General features: G+C 45.3%; 2 protein-coding genes across 3 annotated transcripts in view; both read right to left on the bottom strand.

Annotated features, from left to right (window-relative positions):
* CALU (calumenin) overlaps positions 1 to 5,956 on the bottom strand; it is a 32,114-nt gene extending 26,158 nt beyond the window's left edge. For both annotated transcript variants that reach the window (XM_035021061.1, XM_035021062.1), the window contains exon 1: positions 5,858 to 5,956. The gene's annotated coding sequence lies outside the window, so the exon portion shown is untranslated. The remainder of the gene's footprint in view (positions 1 to 5,857) is intronic.
* A 7,174-nt stretch (positions 5,957 to 13,130) lies between these two features.
* Positions 13,131 to 26,887, bottom strand: FAM71F1 (family with sequence similarity 71 member F1). Its single transcript, XM_035021060.1, has 7 exons — positions 25,878 to 26,887; positions 24,061 to 24,245; positions 22,712 to 22,964; positions 20,437 to 20,558; positions 18,024 to 18,067; positions 14,891 to 15,060; positions 13,131 to 14,107 (listed from the first exon to the last, which is right to left on the bottom strand). The coding sequence occupies exons 1-6, from the start codon at positions 26,124 to 26,126 to the stop codon at positions 14,891 to 14,893; spliced, it is 1,023 nt and encodes a 340-aa protein (XP_034876951.1). The 5' UTR covers positions 26,127 to 26,887; the 3' UTR covers positions 13,131 to 14,107.
* Between the last annotated feature and the right edge of the window lie 282 nt (positions 26,888 to 27,169).

The following is a 27,169-nucleotide window of genomic DNA, read 5'->3' as shown; positions in this document are numbered from 1 at the left end:
GAAGGATAAACATCTATCTGTAAACAGTGGTAACCCCCAGACTCAAGGGAGAAGAGATGGGCGGGGTGGTGAGGCTGGTATGAACTTTAGTATTGTACTCTGCTGTCTATATTTTGTAAATGAATACACACTCATGTGTATTACCTGTGTATATTACTTTTTAAATATTATAAAAACTCTTTTCAATACTAGTTGCAAAGAAAACATTTTCAAGCCATTTCTCCAGATTGAAAAAGGAGACTGAAGAAAAACACATATCTATTAAGACATAAACTCTTTTTAAAGTAAAACATGCTGCTTTAGAGTAACACTTCAGCTTGTCCTTCAATAATTCAACTGATCAATCAAATCAGTGGCATAAGAGAAAATTAAGAGATTTAATGGCTCTCTTAAATGCCAAAATGAGTATGACTTTATTTTAGGACAAAATAAGACTTCCATCTCAAACTACAAACACTTCTTTAGACCAATAAAACTCTGTAGAGAAAAGGAACAAATTTCTGTTGTGGATATTTTGTGATATATCCAAACAATATCTATAATGTTAGAGGTTTACAAAATCAAGTAAAATCAAGTCACTGCAACAGTTGATTTTCCTTATACCTATTAATAAGGAAACTTCACATTTAGGAAAATTTTATATATGATTAATTACATCCTCAGAATAAAATACCCCAACAATTCTTGCATAATTCCTTAACAACTCTTGCAAACCTCAAATGTTACAATATAAATAATGCCTAAGCCCATTACCAGGCCTGGAAAAGATACTGTACAAAGTTTTGATACATGTAACATACAAAAATGTAACACTGATTCACTGTGATTTAGAGGCAAAGCTACATTTAAGTTTGAGGCTTAACATCTTGATAACAAGGATAAGAGAATTCCAGAGTAAAAGTCAAGAGCTTCTGCTTTATCATCTATCTATCCATCCCTTTTCCTTCTCTTTCAATTAACTTCCAATCCCACGCCTCTAAAGGCTCCTTCCCCCATTTTGCCAATCACTACTACTCAGGTCTCCACAATCCAAAATCTGTCTTTCCCAGACCTCGCTATTCATTCAAGGTTGCCCTTCCCTTTCCCTCACCCACAGGAGTGTCTATACTGCTATCTCTGCTCCTCACCACCTACTGCCACTGTGAAATCTAGCTTTCTACCTACCACTGATGGAACTACTTCTTAAAAAGGTCACAAGGACCACGTGATGGACAAAGCCAATGGTCCTACCTTCACCTCTCTGCAGTGGACAATAAAAAACCCTGCACTTTAAGTAACTTTTAAAAAAAATATACACCCTTTGTACCCACATATAATATACCAACTCCTGGCTATTAGAAACTTTCACAAAGGCCTCTTGTTCTATGAATATAGACACTAAAAAAAGACTGTACTAGATTTATCTAAATCCATACAGTACATAAAAATGTTCAAGTAGAAACAAAAGATATCCACCAAGACAAAGGATATTTTATATAGGAAGATGTGAGAACAGTACAAAACAACCTTTGACACAATGTATTTGAAGAACTGCATTAGTGCAGTTATTTCTAAAGCATGTTTATCTTTTCAATCAAACTGAAACCAAATAATGGCCTTTCTCTTTCTCCTTCCCTCTTCATCACAGCTACACATCAATAGATAACAGGATATCAGGAAAACATAAATGGCGCACATAGATGTATGAACTTTTATCATGTGATCTAGAAGGTAAATCAATGGCTGTGGAAAAAGCATCTCTCCATCTCCTATTTCTCAAATGACCTGTAAGTTTTTCTTTCTATAATTCTGTCCCACCTTCACCAAGGGTAACATCTAATATTTTTTCTTAAAAAAAAAAAAAAAAAGAAAGAAAGAAAATCTGGGGCACCTGGGTGGTTCAGTCGGTTAAGTGTCTGCCTTCGGCTCAGGTCATGATCTCAGGGTCCTGGGATTGGGCCCATGTCGGGCTCCCTGCTCACGGGGAAATCTGCTTTTCCCTCTCCCTCTGCCCCTCCCCTGGCTCCTGCATGTGCTCTCTCAAATGAAATAAATAAAATATTAAAAAAAAAAAATCTAGACCTGTACTGTTCAGGACAATAGCTATGAATCACATGCAGCTGCTAAGCACTTGAACTGTGGCTGGTGTAAATAAGATGTGATATAAGTGTTACACTTTACATAGAAAAAATGGCATTTTGTATGCACTGGATTAAATTATTAACATTAATCTGTTTTAAAATTTCAGATGAAAATGTATTTGGGGCGCCTGGGTGGCTCAGTCATTAAGCGTCTGCCTTCGGCTCAGGTCATGATCCCAGAGTCCTGGGATCGAGCCCCGCATCGGGCTCCCTGCTCTGCAGGAAGTCTGCTTCTCCCTCTCCCACTCCCCCTGCTTGTGTTCCCTCTCTCACTGTGTCTCTCTCTGTCAAATAAATAAAATCTTTAAAAAAAAAAAAAGAAAAGAAAAAATGTATTCATGTGACATGTACTATATTTCTACTGGATAATGCCATGTTAGAGACACAAACTAAACAGAACAGGAAAGATACCAAGTAACTATCATCCTTCAAAGTATATCACCAATAATGGTCTCCCGCAAAAGTTATTTTCATGAACTGCTCCAGTTAATTCATAGGGAGAAAATTAATAGCATAAGCTTAAATTTCTTTCAATAACAAAGATTAGCCTTAAGAATCAGTTTATTTTATCCATTCAAAAATTTCCTTGAAAGCTCTAAATTCTTGCCATTTCCCTCCCTTCCTTCCCAGTCATTGGTCACAGAACACTTAAATTGTTCCAGGGAAATTCAGATGTCTGGATTAAATACAACTTCTCAAGAACATTAGCACTGAGTGATCCCACAGGTATTTTGGTTGATCAAAGACCCATTACTCAAAGTTAACAAGTGGGAGAAATGGGTGTGGTGGTAAAATTCCAGTTCTCTGAGCTGGATAATCAGCAAAAAAGGACAATCCTCTATAATGCAGCAAAAAGAGGATCTCACTGCCTAAGTGTCCACTTCAGTTGTGGGTTGGGGTAACAGCCTGACAGCAGCTTAAGTATACTAAGGCCCAGGTTATAAAATCTAGAAATTAAAGCTATCTGGTTATCTGACATTCTTCACTTACAACTTTAGTGCAAGTACAACGGATTATCACATTCAAGGAATAATGTCATCCTGCATGATCTGATAAAAGTTATGATAATGACAAACCATTTAGTCCATGTTTCTCTAGTGACAAAGCAAATTTACATGAGATCATTAACACATTCTAATTAAATTATTTGTGGTACTGAGAGCACACATTTATATGACAGCTGAGAATAGAAAAACTGCAAAATTTGCCTAAAGAAGAGCTTTGAGAATGATAAACTATTACTCAGGCTTCCTTAGTTCTATAACCAAAGCAGCTCAGTACAAACTAAAATTTTCTGGCTACGGAGTGAAAAAATTAAGAAAAAAGTTCTAAAAATTCTGGAAGAAAAAAGTTTCCTTTGGGGCTGATGAAACTTTAACACATAATTAATTGCCATAGGAATGCTTTGCAAAATGTAGGGACAGGAGCTTTGTTTTCTAGTTGCAGTTTTGGAGTGCATGTTTAACACACATAAAGTCCTTGAGAATTTGGTAGTTATTTTAGCTCAACCTCCCTTCGGTGCCAAATGTCTATAAATAATTTTAAAGTCCTAGATGAAAAGACCTATCTACTATGATTACTCCATCTGGAAGTAATCCGTACCCATTCCTCTTAACTTTTTTTTTCTTTTTTTTTTTTTTTTTTAAAGATTTTATTTATTTATTCATGAGAGACAGAGAGAGAGAGAGAGAGGCAGAGGGAGAAGCAGGCTCCCAAGGAGCAGGGAGCCCGATGCGGGACTCGATCCCAGGACGCTGGGATCATGACCTGAGCCGAAGGCAGACGCTTAACCATCTGAGCCACCCAGGCGCCCTCCTCTTAACTTTTATAAAACTTGTACCACTCCACAATAATGATCATAGGCTACTTTAAGTTGTCTCCTTAGCTCCCCTATAGACAGTACATTTTTAAAAGGCGGGACTCTCAGCTAATATAAATTAATATCTTTCTACAGTCCCCAGTACAATGTCTTACATTTTTTATATACCAATACATTTTACTGGATTAGTTGGACAGTACTTGGCAGCAATGCAGTTCCTGCCTGCTCCCCAACCCCCAATTCCCCTCACCGGATCTGGCCATCAGGCAGCAACAGGCAAGTGTTATTTCAGCTGTTTTAACTCTAATACATAAATTACAACATCAACAACACCCATATTTAAGAGTTCACAAAGGATCTAGGATGTTACGGCCTAGCATCTCCAACGGCTATCCCTGGCTACACCTCTGTCCTTCCAATACCCCTGGCACACCCATGTTATAGAAAATTTGTGTTAATATCAATTACCAATCTCCTGTACTGGTGCAATGTATAGAAAATGCCACCAATATGTATCTTGTGACACATTACTGGATGAACGGAAGCCAAGAATTATATTGAGAGTTAGTGGTAGGAGTTGATTTCAAAGCTGTAACCAAGTACCATCCACTCAGGCATACCCAATTCATCTTTATCAGTTCATGGTCCTCCTAGTTGCAATTCTTAAAAAAAAATCCTACTGGAGACCCCTGAATCACTGTAAAACTCAGATTAGGCCTAGGCAATTCATTCTCTACCCACAAATACAATTTACAGGTTTGTACTGTAAATTCGTACTATAATACTTAAATTCTTCAGTGATGGCCATCGTCACTTGGCTAACTAAATTCATGGAATGAGGTCAGACATGCATTTGTCTTGTGTCTTCCACTCTAGGGCAAAAAGTAATTTATCGGGAGACTACACGTTCTCTACTTCCCAACTACAAAACCATATTAAAAGCAACCTTATTCCCAATTCATTAACGTTGATCTTATGGCACATGCCGCCAGGAAGTGAATGCAATTCAATTCTCAGAGACATTACTCTGAGAATTTAAACAATCAGGAATTGAGATCAAGGGCCCTACAATTTTAGCAGGAGACCCAGGAAACTTTTGCCATAGTGCACAAGCTGCTTTCAGAACTACCTACCACCTAACTATGCTCTTAATCAGGGCAGCGGTTGGGAATTAACTTTACTTCTCAACACAGCATGCCAAAAATCAGAACTAAGATCTATAGCTAAAAGCAACAAAAAAGGTAAAATACAATTCCCTAATAAAGCTTAAAAACTATTTCCCGTCGCTGACAGAAGTATGCAGCCAAACACGGAAGCTCGAAGCAGTCGGCTTTTCTTTAAAATTACACAAAGGTGTTTTTTTTTTAATCACATAGTGTCTTCCCGCATTCTCCCCCACCCCCTCCCCCCGCCCCGTTTCTACACCCTCAAAGTCAGCGAACACGACTTTCTTGGCAGACGCACCCGACTCTCGGGATGTGGCCTTGGGGCTGGGCTGGAGGACACAGGTAGGCCGGTTAGTGGGAGGTGGCAGAGAACTGTTACACTAACACTACCCCACTGCCCTCCGACCTTCAGTAGGCAAACAGGAGGGACTCGGTGAGAGACGGAGCCCAGGGGCCGAGGACGTGGCAAGCCAGGCACAAAACAGTACCCCCCAGAACGCAAAACCGGGAGCCGGAGTTCGCCGAGACTCAGGCCCCTTCCCGGCGCGCGCGGGAGGGCGAGCGGCGGCCTTCAACTCAGACTGCGCGCCGAGGGCCGCGGGGTCGCGAGCAGGCTCAGGGCCCGTTCCCCCCGCGCTAGCAGAAACAGGGGCCCCGAACGAAGGGGACCCATGCCGCGTCGGGAGCGAGTGCAGACGACAAAAAGCGGAAAAGGACGAGGCTGCAGAAGAACTGGGGACCGCAGGACCTACCTTTCCTCGAAGCGCCCACAGCCCAGGTTCCCGTGGCCGCCGCTCACCCACCGGCTCAGCTCACGCGCGCAAGCACCGCCCAACCGGAAGCAGCTCCGCGCCCCGCCCCCACCCGCCTCGCCGGCGGCCTCCTGACCAATCATCAACGAACCCGCCGCTGACGTGCAGCATTCCCCGACATCCATTGGCCCTACAGTCGCGTAACCGGGATTGGCTGGAAAGCGCCACGTCCCCGCGAGCGCGCCGAGTGCGTGGACCGGATTCCCGCCCAACCCTGGTCCCCGGCCCTGTGGGGATGGCGGGCCCCAGCCCCCTACTCCGGGTGGCGTGTGGGCGCGGCTGTCTGGCGGCCTGGTCCCAGTTCACAGCGCGTGACTCGGCCTCCACACGGCTTTTTGGATTACCCTTCCAGTTATCTTCATGCCCACAAGCACACAGGACCGAATTAATTCGACTGTATCAGTCGACAACTATATTGAACAATCCCAACTTCTTTCCCTTCAGCGCTACCGCCCTGATGTAGCCTACGGGAGGCTCTTCACTCGTTGGCTCCAGTGTAACTTTCAGCTTTGTCTCCCACCACTCCCTCCCACATATCTTGTGCTCTGGCCACCACCATCTCGGTGTATCCTAACAGTTTGCCTTTTCACATCTCTGATCTGTCTTCATCATGTGATCTCCTCTGCCTGGACTAAGTGTGTTATGAATGCCAATAGAAGTCCCGGTTCAGTCTCGGTTAGCTTTTGAAGTCTTTCCTGACCCCACTAGGTATAATTCCTCTTTTTGCCTTCCTAACACTTTGTATCTTCAATACACTTTGCCAAATTTTGCTATAAAAAGCTTTTTATCCACATGTCCTCCTCTAGGCTAAGCTCCAGGGTAAAGATCTGCCATATTCATTTTTTTTTTTTAAGATTTTATTTATTTGAGAGAGCGAGCACAAGCAGGCAGAGGGGCAGAGGGAGAGGAAGAAACAGACTCACTGCTGAGCAGGGAGCCCGATGCGGGGCTCGATCCCAGGGCTCTGGGATCATGACCTGAGCTGAAGGCAGATACTTGACTGAGCCACCCAAGCGCCCCTGCCTTATTCATCTTTTTATCTACAGCTCTGACCTTGCTGCCCAGTTCAGAGTAAATGCTCAATAATGTTAAGTGAAGTGAACTGAATGGGTGAGCCCATTGCATGTTCCTGAGTTAAGAGGAACACAGGAAATTTTTCACTTACTCATTCAATTTCATGTCATGAAATTCAAGCAAACATTGAATGAGGACTACTATGTTAGCAACACCAATGGAACATAAACCTACTATGTTCTTAGCACATAAAGCCTCATACTTTAACATCGAATTGAAACAGGTAGTATGCTGATGAAAGCTTTAAATACAAAGCAAGTTAACGTGCTTTTAATTGACAAGGTGAAAGATTGACAACGAATACTTTAGGAATGACAGTGACCCTTGGTGCTAACCAGAGAGGTCTTCCTCCTAAGAAGGTGCAACTCAAACTGGACTAAGGAATTCCTGAATGCAACTATTCAGCAACAGCAGTAACAGAAACAAGAGCAAGTGGGGGACAGAGGGGGGAGATAAATTCTTAGGCCAGGCAGGGGATGAGGGAGGTAAAAAGGGGGGGGGGGGGGGCATGAAGAGAAAGCACATGTGTAAATTTCTCTAAGTAATACAAAGTCTTAATCTGAGGAGCCTGAACTGAAGGCAGTGGGAATTGTGGGTCTTCTGAAGGTTTCTAAACTTGTGCCTATGTGGGAGGTAGAATGAGATTGAAAGTGGAAAGTGGTTCTTTCTAGGAGGAACATCTCCTAATAGGGATTAACTATAGAATAGGGTGCATCAGGAGAAATGCCTCCTTGAAGTCAAGCACTGTGCCAGGTGCTGGTAAACCCACAATGAATAGGACAGGTCCCTGCCCTCAAGGAACTGCAGCCCAGTGGGAGAGCCACCCATCTCGAAAGTGTCCTAGAGGAAGCTGGATAAGGTAGTGGGACTCTGCCAGAGATGGGGCCCTCCAACCCTGAGATTCCCTGTGGATAAGGGCTTGGCCTTGGGGGAAAAAAAAACTTCTCATATACAAGAGAAATTTTTTAAGTGGAAATAACAAGTCCTCGACTCAGTGACTGCTTAGATGAAAGAAATAAAGGAGCAGTCAAAAATTTAAAATTTTAATCATAGGAAACTGGGAGAATGAACTAAATGGGTGTAAGAAAACGGAAATGAGTTCAAGACGTGGAAAGTCTAAGATGACGGCAGAATATCTAAGAAGAGTCAATAGAGGTGCCTGGGTGGCTCAGTTGGTTCAGTGTCTGCCTTCGGCTCAGGTGATGATCTCAGGGTCCTGGGATCAAGCCCAGCGTGGGGCTTCTTGCTCAGCGGGGAGTCTACTTCTCCCTCTCCCTCTGTCACTCCAAAGAACGCTCGTGCGTTCTTTCTCTCTCTTTCAAATAAATAAGTCTTTAAAAAAAGAAAAAGAAAAAGAATCAATAGGCTGGAAGAGATACTTAGAAGGATCATTGGCCAGGAGGCAGCTGAGGGAGCCATGAGAACAAATGAGCTGAGGAGAGAAAAGCACATTAAGCCTCAAGGGAGCCCTGAGTTAGAAAGGAGGTGGAGGAGGAAGAGGACTTGAAGGGTGACTCACATAAGAAATGTCACCTTAGCTGCCCCTAAAAGCCCATGAGTCCTGGATTCTGTCTCTCAGAGAAGTACTGAAGTACTGTTTATGGCAAGCATGATGTCAACCTCTGAAAGCTGATGTTCTTCAAGCATTCCCTACTCTGCCCATTTGGTGCTGCTGAACACTTACTCCACAAATAAACGTATTGCTTCCCATGTGCCAGATGCCATTCTAGGCACTGGGGATACAGCAATAAACAAAATGGACCAAACTCTCATGGTGCTTATATTCTGGTATGAAGCCAATAATCCAGATAAAAAAGCAAAACATAGAGAATGGGAGGTAATGATAGGTACCAAGGAATAGAATAAGGCAGAGAAGGAGAGAACAGAGTGCTGGGACTATCCAGAGTGGTGTTGCAATCTTAGAAAGAGTGGCCAGGGAAGGCTCATAAAGAGGATGAACATGTAAGTGAACATCTGAAGGTGGTGAAGAACATTCCAGGAAAAGGGAACAGCAAGAAGGCAGGCCCTGACCTGAAGCATGCTTGGAGTGTTTGAGAAGCAGCAGGGAACCAGTGTGGCTAGGCTGTGGTAATTGAGGAGAGTAGAGAAAATGAGGTCGGAGAGGAGGGAGCAGAGAGGTGGGCGAGGAGCCTTTACGCTATTGTAAGGACTTTCCCTTTTATTATGCCTGAGAAGGCATGGAAGAGACTGGCTATTTACCAGATTGTTTCCTCTTCCCTCTATGGACACAGCTAGACTACAGCGTGGACGGGTAACTGAGCTCTGACCAAAGGAAAAGGAGCAGAAATGATGTCTACCGCTTCCAGTACTTGCCTTACCAACCTGCCATGGGCCATTCTCCAAGCTCTCTCTCTTTCTCTGGCAACCCTAGAAGCCATGTAGTGCAGATGGCATATCACGAGATGGAAGGAGCCCAGGTGCTTGTTAAAAAAAAAACTCTCACTGAACAGGAACACCTTTTTTGGGCTTTTTCTGAGTGAGAAATGAATTTCTACTGGTTATTTTATGCCACTGATATATTGGGATTTATCTCTTTCAGAGCTAGCATTACCTGAACTAATACAGATGGGAAGACATTGGAGGGTTTTGAGTGGAAAAGTGACATGATCTAAGATTTTTAAAGGGTTACATGTGACCGAAGAGGGTGAGATTAGAAAAAAGCCACCCCTTTAGGAGGTTTTGCAACAATCCAGGTGATGACAATGATGAGGATGGCTTGGTCCAGGGGGGTTGAGATGTGTCAGATCCTGCATATATTTTGAAAGTAGTTTAAAAGGATTTCCTGATGGGTTGGCGATGGGGTGGGGAGAAAGAGAGGAGTCAAGGATGACTCCAAAGTTTTGAGAAAGTAGAAAAATGGAGCTGCCATTGACTAGGATAGAGAAGACCTTGGGAGGGGCAAGTCTTGAGGGATAATATTGAAAGGTTAGTTTTGGACATGTTGAGATGCCTATTAGATATTCAAATAGAAATGTCCAGTAGGCAGTTGGATAGGTGTCTGTGGAGTTCACAGTGTTCTGGACTAGAGATATAAATTTGGGGATAATTGGTTTATGTGTGATATGCAGCCATGAGTTTTGATTTGGAGATGGTAGAGGGTATTGATGAGAATGAATCAGCAAAGGAAACTGAGAAGAAAAGTCAGTGAAGGAGGAAAGCCAGGAGAGCGTAGTGTTCTAGAAGCCAAGTGAAGAAAGCATTTCAAGGAGAAAGGAGTAGTTACTTATGTCCCACGCTGGTAACAGAGAGAGGAGGACTGATTAGCCATTGGCTTTAGCAACGTGGGGATCAGGTTTGGTGGGGTAGTGGGTGCCAAAACCTACCAGAGGGGTTCAGGAGAGAATAGGAAGCAAGAAATTGGAAACCCTTTCAAGGCGTTTTCTTTAAAGGGGTGGAGAAAACTGGAGCAGTGGGGTAGCAGGGCCAAGGGAGGTTTTGTTTTATTTTCTTCTATTTTTAAGTGGAAGAAATAACAATATGTTTAGGAGAAATATCAGTTTGTTGCTGATGGGGAGGATCTAGGAGTGAGCATAAAATTGATGTAGGAAAAAGGGAGAATTGCTAGAGCAATGTCCTTGAGTAGAGGAGATGGGATGGGATCTAGTACAAAAGGGGAAGAGTTGGACGTTGCTTAGAACTGAGACAGTTCTTCCATAGTAACAAGGAGAGAAACTAGATCTGTGGGTCTAATTCCAGGTAAGTGGTGGACATGGTGGAGAGAGCTTGGAGTTCTCTTTCAATTGCTATGATGTTCTCAGAGAAAAAGGAAGCTGGGTCATCAGGAAGCACTGGGGGTTTGAGGCGAGAGAAGGTGTGAAGTAGCCATTCAGCAGAGAGAACAGATGAGGGAAGCATAGTGTGATCTCCAGGCAACACTGAGGACCCTCCTGAGACTTGAGATTATGACTTTGAGGTAACACTGGTTAGTATATCACATGGTTTTCTCCAGGCAAATTTAGCAGCATGATGCAGGCATGGAGTTGGTGGACAGTTGGACTTAGCCAAGTAAATAGAATCAAGTGGAAGAGACACAAAGGTGTTGAGGGTGCATGCAAGGGAATGGTAATAGTAATGACTGATCGTGGAATCTAGGCTGAGGGGAAGGAAATGAGGATGTGAGGGGAGTGAGGGACAGTGAAAACCAGAAGGAGCAATAGATTGTGGGATTAGCGGGTGGAAGGATTACTGGACTCAGGGAAAGACAGGTGGTGGTAGAGATGGAGAGTGGAAGTAATGGGGTGGGCTACAGTTATTAACGACAAACTCTAAGATAAAATCGCAGGAGTTAGTGGCTGATGAGGGTAGTGGGCAGGATTACTGGGCTGCAGCAGCTCAAGGAACAGCAACCAGCGTATGGGAGGGGTCACCTACGTGGATATTGAAATCACCAACAAAACTCATCCTTGGAAAGAGTGATGGTGATCCAGGAGCTTACTTTTTAGCCCTCCAACCTTTTCAATTACCCCAGCGAAAGAAAAGACCCTCATAGGATATCTTAAATTAGAGCAAGACCTCTAAAAAAGCTTTCCAATTGGAAAGTTGGTTGAAATGCTCATAGTCTATTTTTTACTGAATGTGAAATATTGTGCATTTTAAACAAAGTGGCCAGTCCACGGGCCATGGTAACAGACATTCCTTGGTGACTCCTTTGATCTATAACTTGCAAACCTCTCATTTTACTTTTACTTTGAGCCTGGAACCTCTGACTTACCTATGTTTTGAGGCTATACCTCCTTTCTGTGGAATCGCTGGTTTTACAAGCACTTACAAGGTATGGCAACATTTAAAGGGGGTGTCAAAGCAGGAAAAAACATGCAATGGAAAAAAGACAGTCTCTTCAATAAATGGTGCTGGGAAAATTGGACAGCCACATGCAGAAGAATGAAACTCGACCATTCTCTAACACCATTCACAAAGATAAACTCAAAGTGGATGAAAGACCTCAATGTGAGACAGGAATCCATCAAAATCCTAGAGGAGAACATAAGCAGTAACCTCTTTGACATCGCCCACAGCAACTTCTTTCAAGATACATCTCCAAAAGCTAGTGAAACAAAAGCAAAAATGAACTTTTGGGACTTCATCAAGATAAAAAGCTTCTGCATGGCAAAGGAAACAGTCAACAAAACAAAGAGGCAACCCACAGAATGGGAGAAGATATTTGCAAATGACACTACAGATAAAGGGCTGGTATCCAAGATCTATAAAGAACTTCTCAAACTCAACACCCAAAAACCAAAAAATCAAGTCAAAAAGTGGGCAGAAGATACGAAAAGACACTTCTCTGAAGAAGACGTACAAATGGCTAACAGACACATGAAAAAATGTTCATCATTAGCCATCAGGGAAATCCAAATCAAAACCACATTGAGATACCACCTTACACAAGTTAGAATGGCAAAAAATGGACAGGGAAAGAAACAACAAATATTGGAGAGGTTGTGGAGAAAGGGGAACCCTCTTACACTGTTGGTGGGAATGCAAGTTGGTACAGCCACTTTGGAAAACAGTGTGGAGGTTCCTCAAATTTTAAAAATAGAGCTACCCTATGACCCAGCAATTGCACTCCTGGGTATTTACCCCAAAGACACAGATGTAGTGAAAAGAAGGGCCCTATGCACCCCAATGTTCATAGCAGCAATGTCCGCAATAGCCAAACTGTGGAAAGAGCCGAGATGCCCTTCAACAGATGAATGGATAAAGAAGATGTGGTCCATATATACAATGGAATATTACTCAGCCATCAGAAAGGATGAATACCGAACTTTTACATCAACATAGATGGGACTGGAGGAGATTATGCTAAGTGAAATAAGTCAAGCAGAGAAAGTCAGTTATCATATGGTTTCACTTATTTGTGAAAGGAATAGCGGAGGACATTAGGAGAAGGAAGGGAAAAATGGGGGGGCGGGGAATTGGAGGGAGAGATGAACCATGAGAGACTATGGACTCTGAGAAACAAACAGGGTTTTAGAGGGGAGGGGGGAGGGGGGATTGGTTAGCCCGGTGATGGGTATTAAGGAGGGCACTTACTGCATGAAGCACTGGGTGTTATATGAAAACAATGGATTGTGGATCATCACATCAAAACCAATGACGTATTGTATGGTGACTAACATAACATAATAAAATTAAAAAAAATTAAAAAGGGGGTGTCATACGCAAAGGAAATTGAGCCAGTGTCCATAGGACTGAGACAACAGCCAACTGAAGAAGTTGGACCACAAAAGAGAAAGTCCCCCTCCTTCACACACCTTGTCCTAACACTGCCTCCTGCAGGAACCTTTCTGCAGCCTCAAACCCAAACCTTCATTTGAAATACCAGGGCCAGGCTAGCAAGTCCAAGTTAGGGAATGTGCTAAGGAAGAAGGCACAAAGCTTGAATCAAAGGAGGAACAAACAACAACAACAACAAACTGGGGGAAAAAACGAAACTTCAGGAGAGGCCCTTGGCTGGAATTAGTTTTTAGCCCCTCACAGTTATCCAGAATAATTGGCACAGAGAAGAAAACACATTTGTTTGGGTATATGGCCTTACTTTCAAGTTTTAAATTAGATAAATAGAAGCTTCGTGAGGCATCTCTCAGTGGTGTATGTCTTCTCTTGTCCTTTTCAGCTTCTCATTCAGGTCCCTTCTGTTTTCTTACCACCTCTCTGTGAGATCTCCCTTCTTCTCTTTCTCCCTCCCCTTGCTCTTCACCGCCATTTTGTTTCTTGTCCCCCTCTCCTCCGGTCCTGCCTCCCTTTCCTTCCTTCTCTCCATCTCTTGTCCATGGCCCTTCTGAGAGCACATCTTCTTGTGCCTGCCCTGGTGGTGGTAACGGAGGCAAGGTGTGATGGGTAGTGGCACGGACCCGGAGTTACGTACTGGAATGATGCTGGAATAATGCTCTTACCCGGAGCCATGCTCCCAGGTGGTTCTCCAGGGAAAGGCTATGCTATCAGCGTGAGATGAGTCTAGTTTTTCCTTAGTTGTAGCTTTCTCCTCCCCTACATCCAGACAGAGTCCCTCAGAAAGCTGAATGCTGCAGAGTGGCGTTGGCGAGGGCTGCATAGATTCTCCCCAGTGCGAAAAGGTGGTTCAAATAGAATTTCCTGTTAATGTAGGAGAGAAGAATGTCCAATAAGACATAGCTTGCCTAAAAAGCTCTTCTGTGGACACATAGATACTTAAGGTAATTTTTTAATTGTCAACTATTAATAATAGGTGTCTTGTCAGAGTTAGTGGTTTATTAATATTATTTGACTTGAGAAAACACAAACCACTCCTACCTTCTTTAGGGATCTCTCTCTGGTCAGGCAGAGGCACATAGGAAGTACTCAATGCATATTTGCTAAATGAATATATGGATGGGTGGATGAGCCTGTGGCACATGGAAAGATAAGGGCTGGGCTCCAGAGAAGGATCATCCCCACCCGACCCTTTCTGGCCTAGTTCCTTCTCACTCTCTGCAACAGAAGATTGGGGCTCCCCAAGAGCTCTGGAAAGGAAAAGGGAAAGCCAGCTTCCCACTCCCTCAAAGGAAGAGTCCAGAGGCACTCGGCTGAGGAGGCAGCCCCTCCCACACAGCAGGGAGGAAGCAGGTCTAGCCACAACAGTGTTGTCCGGGTCTCTGTCCTGTCAGGGCCCCTGGCAAGAGGTCCTAGGAGCCTCTAGGGGCTCTGGAGCTGCCACATTTAGGGTGTCACTCAACCCAGTTGGAGGTAGAGAAGAACAGAGCAGGAACAAAGAGAATTGAGGTGGCTTTGGCTGGCACCCCCCACTCCCACTCACAGCCTCCTGGAATCACCCCCAGGCCCCTAGGACCTGAACCCAAGCCTGAGATGGAACTCCAGGGCTGTCCCATGAAGGCGATCAGATTATTCCCATCACAGTACCTATATGAGTGGGGCCAGCTGTGGTCCCGTGGAGGCTGCCAGGGTGCTGAGGAGTGAAAGGGGCTGTGGCCCAGAGGGGTTCTCTCTTTCCCACTCTCCATAAGTGAGCGAATCTCTCCAACTGAGGTCGCGGGTGCAAGGGATGCCGTCTTCACTGTGAGTATCTTTCTCTAGGTCATAAAGGGAATGCATTCGTTTGTAACTTTAATTCACAGAGCAGTCTCACAGGTTATGGCCAACACTTGTGGGGTGCTTTCTATGAGCCAGGCATGGTTCCAAACAACCACACACCTTAATGCTCTTTTAATTCTCACAAGGAGCCCGAGAGGTCAGTGCTGCTCTAGTTCCCATTTTACTAGGATTCTGAGGCCCAGCGAGGTTAAGTCACTTACCTGTGGTCACATAATGAGGAGTCAGAGCCAGAATTCAAAGCCAGGCAGTTAGGCAATAGAGCCCATGTTTTAACTATTATATCCTTTGAACAAGGCAGTGCCAGTAAAAGGAGGGAACTAACATGCTTGGAGAGGATCACTGAGTGAATTTCCCGAAGAGATTCAGCTAGCTGAACTGGCAATGGCCGTGAACCCAGATGGCCTTAAGCCAGAGCCTGTTCTTAGTCCACTTGGCTTCAGCTACTCAAAGGGTGGCTTGCAGCCCAACAGCTTTGGCATCACCTGGGAGCATGTTAGAAATGCACAATCTTGGGTCCATCCAGACCTACTGAGTCAAAATCTGCATTTTAACAAGATCCCCAGGGGACTGCTTGCACATTATAGTTTGGGAAGCACTGAAGTAGGGCCACACTACCCACTGATGGGGGAGTTGAAAAGTTCAGCCACACAGGTAAGCCTTGGGACCCTGGTTTTTCCCAATGTAGCTCTCTCTTTCTTTTCATCCAGAAGTTCCCAGAGGCTGGGGTATAACTGTCCTCCCAAACTCAAAGGGTACACTATCTGGACCAAAGAGGAAAAAGAGGTTCCTTCAGGTACAAGGAGAGTGAAGGGTCCTGAGAACATTCTAGGACAATTCACTGAAATCAGCCTCAAGACAGCTTGGGCGTGGTAGTTGTCAGAACACCACATACCTTGTGACTCTGAAATTCCAGCTGTTTTCTCAAGTCCTAGAAGTAAATGTGACTTATTCTCTGTCTTCTTCAACCATAATCTCATGGGGTGTTTTGAGTGTGTATGTGATTGAATGTATGTGTGAAAACAATGCATCATCATTGTATTATCAGTCACATGACATGAGAACACATTCTCAGGCTTGGGAAAACGTGGGCCAGCATCAGCTCTACTCACCATTTAGAACAGGGGCTGAATGACCTGGCAGCCTCCAGGCTGAATTTGGCCTGCAGATATGTTTTGTTTGCCCACTAAGTGTCAGCCTAGACTGTGTGTTAGTGTTTATGGGGCAGGGGATAGGTCACATAAAAATCTAGATTTGTGGCTTTTGTTGAGAAATCAGAGTATCTGGCAACACCAGGCCTGTGTTCCAGCATGGTGACAATTGAAGGCTTCATGGAAACCTTCACTTTCTCATCGCCACCGTCCCTACCACCTCCTACTGCCTCCTCAGTGCTGAAACCAAGTGTCAGCCTAGCTGGTGTTTAACTTACAACGGAGTTGAGAGAAAAGTCAACCATTTCTTACATGACACCTAGACTCTCTACCCATTCATACCACCTGCAGACGTTTGGGTTGGAATCCCTGGTTTGGATGAAAGTCGAGAGCTTCTCTGCGATCTACACATTCCTCTAAATTCCTAAATATAACACGATATTCTGGTTGCCTCCTGAACCAATTTGGAGGAATAATTTATTAGTGGTGTGGCACATGGATATTTACTGAACTCCCATTGGGTTCCTAGCCCTGTGCTAGCCACTGCAGATAATTCAGAGGCATGAAAAGAATGAGTATTGGCTGAAGAAATAAGACTTAAGCCTATGAAACAAGTAGGGAATAATGTCATAGAGGTTATGACCAAGGATGGGTAGGATTGAGGGTGGGGCATCAGGGGGAAGGGAACAGAGGGAATGAATAAGGCACAGGGAAGGATAGCGAATACTTGACTAGAGCAGATTTGGGTTGGAGAAGAAGATGAGGCAAGGGGCGTCTATTTGAGGGGGAGAAACTGTTCGGGTGAGATGGGGAAGAGAGGGAAGTTTCTGCAGGGTCCTGCATGCCAAAATGAGTGGATTTGGGGTAAACTAGAACCTGGCAATAAGTAGGGAACCGGCTGCTCTTTCCAGAATGTGTCATGCTCTTTCACCCAGACTCTGCCTCTTTTTAGAATGCCTTGCCTTGGGGCGCCTGGGTGGCTCAGTTGGTTAAGCGACTGCCTTCGGCTCAGGTCATGATCCTGGAGTCCCTGGATCGAGTTCCGCATCAGGCTCCCTGCTCGGCAGGGAGCCTGCTTCTGCCTCTGACCCTCCCCCCTCTCATGTGCTCTCTCTCTCTCATTCTCTCTGTCTCAAATAAATAAATAAAATCTTAAAAAAAAAAAAAAAAAGAATGCCTTGCCTTCTCTGCTTCAGTCAGCCCCGCCTGCACTCATCCTCTATGCCTCAGCTCAGACCCCGGGCCTTCCCAAACAGCCTCCTGGGGGGAGTGAGGGACCCCTGTCTCTATGCTCCTGAGGGACCCCAGGCATGAGTTCTGAATGTTGCCTAGAAAGAGAGGTTTTGAGATTTCAGAATCTACCCATCTGACTCCATCAAATTATAAACCCTTTCACAGGGGTACTGTGTCCTTCTTCATTGTGACTCCAAAGCCTTCAACAGTGTTGGGCACTTACCAAGTGCTCACCGCATGTTTTGGAATGAGTAAATGAATGAATAAACTAGAGAAGATTACTGTACAGGCCAGGCATGCAGTGATAAGGTGGTTAGTGTAGAATCTGCAGGAGTAGAACTGAAGGAAAGAATACAAGAAACATTTCAAAGAAAGAAATTGGTAAGACTTGCTGCCAGATTGAGTATGGTGGCCAAAGAGCCTAGAGGAACTCAAACTAAGATAAGGAAAGACAACAGAGATCCGGGAAAGCTGGGATGGGGAGCTGGTGGGGGGACTTATTCCTACATGTGTGGAGCAGAAAGTTCTCCGAGACATGGGTGCCCTGTGCCCTCCATTACCTGAGCTGTCCCTTTTGGTCTGTGTCTTTTTGCTGCTCCTGGAACTCCAGCCATTTCAGGATCAAGGAAATGAAGGTCAAAAGGAAAAGAACAGAGCATGAAATTCTCATTTCAAATCTTCTTTCCAGTTATATTTTTCTTCATGCAAAAGCTTTAGAGGCAGATATAAATATGAAAAAGGCCAACCGTGGCGACACCGGGTGGGTGTGCTGCATAATAAAGTACCAGAAAAAAACTCAGGAAGGGGAAGTGGGGAGGGGGGCGGGGTGGGGAGCTGAGCCCATGCTGCCGCTTTTGCTGAGGAAGAGTGGGTGCGACTGCATCTGTTTGGTCCTTTGTCTCAGCCTTTTATTGTATTTGCTGTAAGTTGCTGGTTGTTGCCAATGTGCAAAAACTGACATAATTGCAAACAGACTAGAACCTGCCTGAATGAGGAGAGAAACCATCACTCAGGGCTTCGTTCTAGGAAATTAAAGAGAAGAAACCCAATGTCTGTCCAAAGCAATTACTGAGAGAACAGTGAAGCAAAAATTCATTATCCCCTATTTCTCACAGCCCTCCGATCCATCTGGGACACGACAGCCCCGATTAGGTTGCCCCAGCTTACCGGCTGGCCTCTTCACACCTAGGCTCCCTCCCTTCAAATCAACTAAGGCTACCACTCCACTAAGGTCTTAATTCATGCCCACGCTTCCCAGGCCCTGGCTCGGCCCTGCCCACTTCTACTTCCATCCTCCCACCACCACCATTTCCCCACTGGCCTTTCCTCCCTTTTTCTAAACTCACCAAGTCTCTTCCTCAGGATGAAGCCTCCTTTGATCCCTCAACCTCTACAGCTTTCTTCACCCTTCATCTGGTTAGAGCCTATTCTCTTCTGGTCTTAGTCTCCTCTGACCTTCCAGAAATATTAAAAGCTGCCTGTGCCAGAGATTGCCACAGGCCCCCAGTCTCCTTCTCTCCTTCCTCAGGGGCAGAACATCTAATTTTGTGTGAGGCACATGGCTATGAACAATGATGAGTGCATTTCCCAGCTCCCTTGTAGCTGGGGGTGGCCAGGTGACTGAATGGTGGCCATGAATATAAACAGAAGCTATCCTTCAAACAGTAATAAAAAAAGAAAAATCCGTGATTTCAGATTTTGAGACGGTCAATAAGTTGCTTCAATATATCTTGCTCTATTAGAGTCCAGGGGTCTCCAGCTCAGTAATATTGACATCTTACCCAGAAATTACTTAACTATACTCTGTAGTTAAGTCTCTGATATGTATACAAAGTGACAACCTCCCGTGTAAATTCTTAGGCCATGGGCAACTAACAAGTCTTTTTCTTGTGTGACTACTTTTCTATTTCCAGCCCACGCTTGAGTTAATAATACGAGTTAATATTTATTGAGGATTTCCTTACGTCTGCCTTCCTAAATCTGCTGAGGAGCATGCCAAGTACTGCTGTGTATGAGCTCATTTAATCTTACAAGATCTGGATGAGGTCAGCACTACCATAATTTCCATTTTGCAGATCTGAACACTTAGGGCCAGAAAAGTAAAGCAATGTGCCTGAAGGCTCACAGTCAGAGCAGTGACTTGGGCCCAGGACTGTGTGAGCTTGCCCCCTCCAACTCTGCTGGCTTACTACCAACACTGGGGGAAAGCCTTTCTTTCTTTTTCTTTTCTTTTCTTTTTTTTTTTTTGGTTCTGTCTCTGCGTTGCTGGTCCCTATTGTGACAAAAACCTTCTTCTTTCTAACACCTAGTTTTTCTCTTCTGGTGACATTTACTAACTTACTTCTGTCCTCCCTTTCCTTTTAAACCACAGATCAAGATTGCCAGACCCCGATTCCCACATTACCTTTGCGCTCTGGTCGTGGTGCCCTGTGGTCTAACTGCTCTCAATGCCTGTCAACCCTAAGGCAGCTGCACATACAAGGACATTTCCTCAGGCATGGAGAAGATGAGCCTGTACAATGGAGCTTTCCAGAATGGATTATACATTTAGAAAGCAACCACAGAAGCTCCCTGAAGTCCAAGCAGAGGCCAGGTGAATGGGTAAATGAACTCAATGAGTAGACAATGTTTTAGTTATTTCTCCGTAAGAACTAGGAACAGGATTAGAAATTGGGTTTTCCTTTCCCACCTGTGCTATTATCTTATTCTTATTATTGACGAGTTACTTCTTATTTTGTACAACATTCCTCTGGAGTCGAGCCTACCATGCTTGCTTTGTGGAGGAGACTAAGGCAAAGAGAACTGGTGAAAGGTTACTCTGAGTCGAGGATAAAACCTGGATCCTGAGTGGTAGCAAGTATTTCATGCTCCTCCTTCTGCTCCTTTTCCAAGTGACTTGGTTTCTAGATCTTACAGCCCAGGCCATCTGGGCTGCAGCAGGGATGTCAGGCTGGCCTGATTTAAGGCATGTACCTGAACTCATTGTGCTGGCGCAGGTCGGCAAAAATCTGAGAGAGCGCCTCACTCTCCCCCTTGGCCATCAGCTGCATGAGGCTCTCGCTGGGCTGGGAGGCTTGGGGTTTCTTCTCTACTGACTAGATGGAGGGAAAAAGCAAAGCCAGGTGGTTAAGGCCTTAGGGTCTCTGCATTTTCCTAATCACGGTCCAGACCTGAAAGTGTTGGAACTCGAGCTGTTCCTCTGGGCTGATGGGTCAGCTGCTCGGAGAGGCCATTCTGAGGCCATCTCTGATCATACCGCCTGTATTGTTATAAATATCCTTTAGTGCCTTAAAGATAATACTGTCATTGAAAACTTTAGACATAATTTAGTAGATAATCTATTCTTATTAACGTACCTTCACACGTTCCTGAATAGCCTATTCCTATAAACTTTAATAAAGCTTCTGCTACTTGGTTTTATATTTCAGGGTAGGGGGATCAAATATCTGTTGTAGGAATTTAATAGATACTTAAAAAAATAATTTATCTGGGCGCCTGGGTGGCTCAGTGTTAAGTGTCTACCTTCAGCTCAGGTTATGATCTCAGGGTCCTGGGATCAAGCCCCGCCTTGGGTTCCCTGCTCGGTGGGGAGTCGGCTCCCTCTCCCTCTGCCCCTTATGCTGGAGCTCTCTCTCTCTCTCAAATAAGTAAATAATATCTTTTAAAAAATTAATCTCTCTAAGAAAAATCCTATGTTGAGCTGCTTTTCACACTTGGGTAAAATTGCTTTCTTTCCTGTTGCCTGTGATACCCCCATAGGTACTCTAGCCGTGCATGCTGCTCATAGTCATTCATGCATTCATTCATTATTTATTGAATGTCAGCATTGTACCAGGCACTAGGGATATAACAGCTAAGAAGATGGGGAAAAACCCTTTGCCTTCATGGAGTTTATGTTGCAGCTCAAATTGGTCTGATGTCACATCTTAAGGCCTGGGGCAAAAATGCCCAGGTGAATTCTATCAAATACTTAATGGTAATACCAATTCTTCAAAAACTCAGAAAACAGAGGAGGAAAGAACACTTCCTAAATCAGTCAATGAGGCTAGTACTACTCCAAGACCAAAGTCAGGGTATCACAAAGATTTCTGAAGAAAACTACAGACCAATATCACTAATGAACATAGATGCAAAAATCTTTAACAAAATGCTAGCAAACTGAATCCAGGAACATATAGAAAGGATTATATATACCATGACCAGGTGGAATTTTTATTGCAGAAACACAAGGTTGGTGAGGATATAGAGAAACTGAAACCCTCATGCATTGCTGATGGGAAGGTAAAATGGTAAGCCACTTTGAAAAATAGTTGTCAGTTTCTTTAAAAGTTAAATCTAGGGGCGCCTGGGTGGTTCAGTCGGTTAAGCATCTGCCTTCGGCTCAAGTCATGATCCCGGGGTCCTGGGATCGAGCCCTGCATCAGGTTCCCTGCTCGGCGGGAAGCCTGCTTCTCCCTCTCCCTCTGCCTGCCGCTCTCCCTGCTTGTGTGCTCTCTCTCTGTCAAATACATAAATAAAACCTTAAAAAAATTTTTTAAAAATGAAAGTTAAATCAAAACTTATGCCATGACCCAGCCATTACATTCCTTGGAATCTACCCAAGACAAATGAAACATACATCTATGCAAAAACTTGTACACAAATGTTCATAACAGCATTATTCATGATAGTCAAAAACTGGAAACAATGCAAATGTCCAACTGGTGAATGGACAAACAAAATGTGGTCTATCTATATGATGGAATGCTATTCAGCAATGAAAAGGAATACGGATAGTCTGTGACTCTGCCACAGAGTTGGCCTCATGCTACAATATAGATGAGCCTGAAAAACATCATGCTAAGGGAAAGAAGCCAAGCATAAAAGACTATATGTTGTAGGATTTCATTTATATGAAATGTCTAAGAAATATGAATTTATAGAGACTGAACACAGATCACAGGCTGCCTAGGGCAGGAAATAGGGACATTTGAATGACTGCAACTGGGCAGAAGGGAATCTTTAGGGTGATGGAAGTTTTCTAAAACTGGATGGTAGTAATGGTTGCCCAACTCTATACAGTTACTGAGAATGTTGAGCTGTATACTTGAAAAGGCTGGGTTTTATGGTTGTAAATTATACCTCAATAAAGCTGATTAGCAAAGGCCTAAGGCAGGGATCACCTTCACAGGGTGCTCACATACCAGCTCACCTAAACTCCACAGTTCAGCTCTGGCCTTTGCTGGAGGTGGCAATGGTGCCCACTTACGTTAGAGTCTCCCGAGGGGCTGCAGCTGTTCTTGGGTACCAGACAGTGAGTGACAAGAATCCTAGGGTCCTTGGTGGTGATGGACAGGCCCTTATGCAGAATTTGAACCAGTCGGATCCAGAAGTGGAAGACAGTCTCAGGATGGTCAGGGTGGAGCCTTAGGTAGTAGATCTTCTCGGTGACTGTCCTCAAACGCAGGATGCGCTGAAGCCGGTCACAGACCTGGAACTCCACAAACTTCAATGGGAGGATCCTAAAGCCACAAGGGAAAGACACACCATGGCAACCCTATGGCTTCTGATCCAACCCTGACTTCGTTAAAATGAGGAGTGTCTCCTACAGGACTGAGGTTTTTGGGGGTAGGAGAGAGAATGTTTAGCACCATGGTGCTCAAACTTTGGGGAGACCAGATTTACCTGGGGCGCTTGTTTAAAATGCAGACACCTCAAGATATCCCCTACAACTCAGATTCAGTAGGTCTGGGGTGTGGCCCTGAAATCTGCCATGATTCTCATGCTGGTGTTCCCTGGGATCCTGCTTGAGAGAGATAGCCCTGGAATAAGGAGGCTGGGGTCATAGGGGTTTTCAGTTTCCTTCTTGATAGTATAAAGGGAACTTCCAGCTTGTCTGTTCATTGACCCCAGTGCTTTCACTACTCTTCCCAAAGGGGCTAGAGTTCAAGGAACTGGGCTGTACTTTCTATAGGTACACCCAGAACATAAAGGTGAGGTTTATCACCAAGCTGACATGGAGAAATGAAGGGTTTACCTGGACTTCTGGGAATCTCTAGAGATTCTTGAGATATCCTACAGATTACTTGAAGAGATTCAAACATCAGAAAGGGCTGTTTCATCCCAGAGGAGTCTGAGTTTCCTGTATGTTACAGTTCTAAGTGAGACTTAGTTCCGCTCATTTTACCCCAGGAAAACTGAGATGAGGCAAATAGCTTGAGACTCAAAACTTATTTGAGTCATTTGGATACCAAAGACTAGAGTCTGTGTCTCCCAATCAGTGCTCCATTGGCTGGACCTCACTGCTTCCTTGCCCCTCAGCCTGAGGCAGGGAGATTTGCTATGGATTCAGTGGGGTGAGAGCAACAGGAAGGAAAGAAGTCATGTTGACTGGCTTCTCATTGCTGACCGCATAACACTTCCCTTTGCCCCCCTCCCCCAAGCTTGGCCTAATGCTTCCAGTGCACCCTCTGTCTCGGGCTACTGTTGTCTACAATAATAATGTCACTGCCAGCGACTTCTCTGTTTCTCCCTACTTTGAGTTGAGTCACAAAGCAGCCTCTACTTTGGGTCCACCCCTCACCCTACTCGTCCTCTGTTCCCATCTGTATTGCTTACCTCTTCAGCTTGATGTTTGGGGCCATAGATGGTCTGTTCCATGTCTGGCTCTGTCCCTGGTGCCATTTGACACTAGCCATGAGGAGGATATTGGGAAGGGGCAGGCAGGGCACGGAGGAGGTTACCCCAAGGGCCATGGTGTTGGAGGCTTTGTAGATGTCTATCCAGTTCCTGCCCTTTCTGACCTGCAAAGCAGCCCCATGGGCACAGCCTGAGCATTTGGCAGAAGCAGCAGTGTATTCTAGCTGAGGGGTCTCTCAACCTCAGCCCTATTCACATTTGGGGCTGGCTAATTCTTTGTTTGGGGGCGGGGGCGTCTGCAGGATGGTCAGTAGCAGCCTCCGTCTCTACCCACTAGACGCCAATAGCAATCCCTTTCCCCCGCCCAAGTTGGGACCATCAAAAATATCTCCAGAGGTTGCCAAATGCCCCCTGGCAGTGGCAGGCGAAATCAATGCTTGTTGAGACCCACTGTTTAATCCTATGTTGGTGGGGCGCCTGGGTGGCTCAGTTGTTAAGTGTCTGCCTTTGGCTCAGGTCATGATCCCAGGGTCCTGGGATCGAGTCCTGGGATCAAGTCCTGGGATTGAGTCCTGGGATCAAGCCCTGGGATCGAGCCCTGCATCGAACCCTGCATCGGGCTCCCTCCTCGGGAGGAAGCCTGCTTCTCCCTCTCCCACTCCCCCTGCTTGTGTTCCTGCTCTCACTGTCTCTCTCTGTCAAATAAATACATAAATAAATAAAATCTTTAAACCTATGTTGGTTGAACAACAGTAAGAGTATTTACACTACCTCCTATCAACAATCGCCCACAAGAACCATAGCCCAGGAGTTCCTGGACCTGTGTCACGTTTCTGTGACTCTTCCCCACACTGTTTCCTGGGTTTTCTTTGAAAAATTTGTCCTTAGGCCATTCTTTGAGGGGCCCTATTATCTCCTGCACTTTCCCTGAACTGTGAGGTCCCTTGCAGCCCCCAAGGTCTGTTTATTCTGGGTTCTACCTGGCCTGAGGAAAGGAAGGGCAGGCAAGGAAACAAAAATGCACAGAGGGGCCCCAGGGTGGTGCAGTCGGTTAAGCGGCTGACTCTTCATTTCGGCTGAGGTCACGATCTTGGGGTCCTGGGATGGAGCCCCCAACCACCCAGTCGTGGGATCTGTGCTCAGCGGGGAGTCTGCTTGAGATTCTTGCTCTCTCCCTCTCCCTCCGCCCTCCCTCTCTGCGCAGTGCACTCACGTGCACTCTCTCAAATAAATAAATAAGTCTTTTAAAAAAAAATGCCCTGAGTGCCCGTTGTACTTGGGCCTTTGCTTCCTGTGTTTGCATAGAACAACCAGGTTGGTCCAACCCCTTTTATAATAGAGGAAACTGGGATTCGGGGCATGCAGGTCACTTGCACAGTGACACCTCATGAAAGCAGAGACTCTGAGCCCTGGTCCCTCTCGGGGGCCCTGCTCCTGTTCTTTCACCAATCAGCATTTCTGTTACAAACCCTCCAAGGGCAGCCCATTTCACTGCCTCTTTGTTCACCTCTTTGGGCTGACACCCTGGAGAAGGAAGCACATGGAGGGATTCAGATACCAAGTCCTCTACTCAGAGCAGAGAACTCCTGACCTCTGTCCCCACGATGACAAGTGTCTGCAGAAGAAGCCCTGTCTGGGGCTCTGCAAGGTCAGGGTCAGATGCATTCCAGGCCCACTGACTTCTCCTTGCCCCAGTTCTCACTCCACTCCAGTCTCTGGGACAGACTCTCCTGGTCACATCTTGGGAACAGGTTGAGAAGAATCAAGGAGTGCCATTCTGAGCGACCCAAGAGTACCTGGACAAAGTTGCTTTCAAACACCACTGAGTCAGGAAATAGGTTGAATTCTGGAGAATGAAGCATCTGGCAGAGCAGTCCCTCCTCCACACCCAGGCCAACTCCAGGGTTTGGCTCCCCATCCACAGGCAAGAGGCCCCTGACTTCTTCCCAGGCATTCAGGGAAGGGAAGGTTGGAAAAGATCTTGTGACTTTTACTGTCTTCTTTGATTTCCACCGAGTCTTTCTCTGTGGAACTGATGACAACATTTCCGCACATGCTCAGGGGCCTGCTGCAAGTTTGCCCTGGTATCTCTCTCTTCCCTCCTGGCCCTGGGCAGCTAGCCAAGGTCTGGGACCGCCAATCAGCTCACAATGATGAATGGATGACATCATGAAAAAACCAGGGCAGGCCTGCAGGAAAGGGAAATGCAGAGGAGCCTCCCTTTGCCTCCAGAGGGCTTGTTTCTGCCCTGATATTCCCCAGCCCCTGTCTGGGGACATAGGGCCCCCAGAGCTTGCTGGGAAAGGGGTGAGCCAGGCAGGAAGCAAGGAAGGAAGGCTGCTGGGAGGCTATTTTCTTCCCTGCCTTTCAACCCTCCCTTACTCTTAATGCAACCTACCCCAAGCAGGGGTATGTGCTGTTGTCTATTTAAAACCCAGCCTTTCCGAGCTGTGTATGAGGCGGGAACACAAAACACACCGGTTTATCCGCAGGAGCCTTTTCCGTTTTGGAAGGAATTGCTGGGCCCTGCTCCATGCTCTGCTACGCCTGGGTGGTTACTTCTGCAGGCCTATTTCCCTTAGGAGGTCAAACTGAAGGAGGAGTCCAAGTAATTAGTTTCTTACCCAGAGGCTGGCTCTGTGAGGGTGCCCAGCTGAGAAGACTAGAGCTGCGACAGGGCAGTTCTGCTAGATCAACAAAATGTTCCCCCTCTCAGAGAGTGACAGCATGCTCATCCTGGAGTCAGAAGAAGCAAGAGCCCAAGTCCTGCAGTGGCTAGGTCAAGGACAAAGAAGGAAGCAGGCTGACCGCTGTTCAAGGCCACTTCGGGGAGAAATTATATTCTAATTTGGACAAAATCCCGGAATTTGCTGAACGATGTATTATCTATCAAAATCAAAGGTGATCAGTTCAGAAAAGCAATTGGACAACCAGTGTATGCGATGTACAAGCATGAAGATTTATTTTTCTATTTCATTAGCAAGTCAGAGAGGCAGCTGAAAGGTCATAAGGCCCTGCTGATCTGATTCCATCTGCCCCTCACCTGGCCGCTTCTAGTTTGCCCGGTTCAAGCACTGGAAACCACTCC

Source organism: Mirounga leonina, unplaced genomic scaffold (genome assembly GCF_011800145.1).
Source record: "Mirounga leonina isolate KUSES-001 unplaced genomic scaffold, KU_Mleo_1.0 Mir_174, whole genome shotgun sequence".
Classification (NCBI taxonomy): Eukaryota; Metazoa; Chordata; class Mammalia; order Carnivora; family Phocidae; genus Mirounga; species Mirounga leonina.
The sequence above is the reverse complement of the archived record's forward strand: the minus strand, read 5'-3'. Positions and strand labels throughout refer to the sequence as shown.

Excerpts from the sequence above, each read along its gene's own strand:
- FAM71F1 (XM_035021060.1), bottom strand. The coding sequence starts at position 26,126 with ATGTTGTCATCAGTTCCACAGAGAAAGACTCGGTGGAAATCAAAGAAG. Across the intron at positions 20,559-22,711 it reads GCCCCTCGGGAGACTCTAAC|TCAGTAGAGAAGAAACCCCA; the intron begins GTAAGTGGGCAC and ends CCCTCCATCTAG. Across the intron at positions 18,068-20,436 it reads CGCCAGCACAATGAGTTCAG|TTCCAGGAGCAGCAAAAAGA; the intron begins GTACATGCCTTA and ends AAATGGCTGGAG.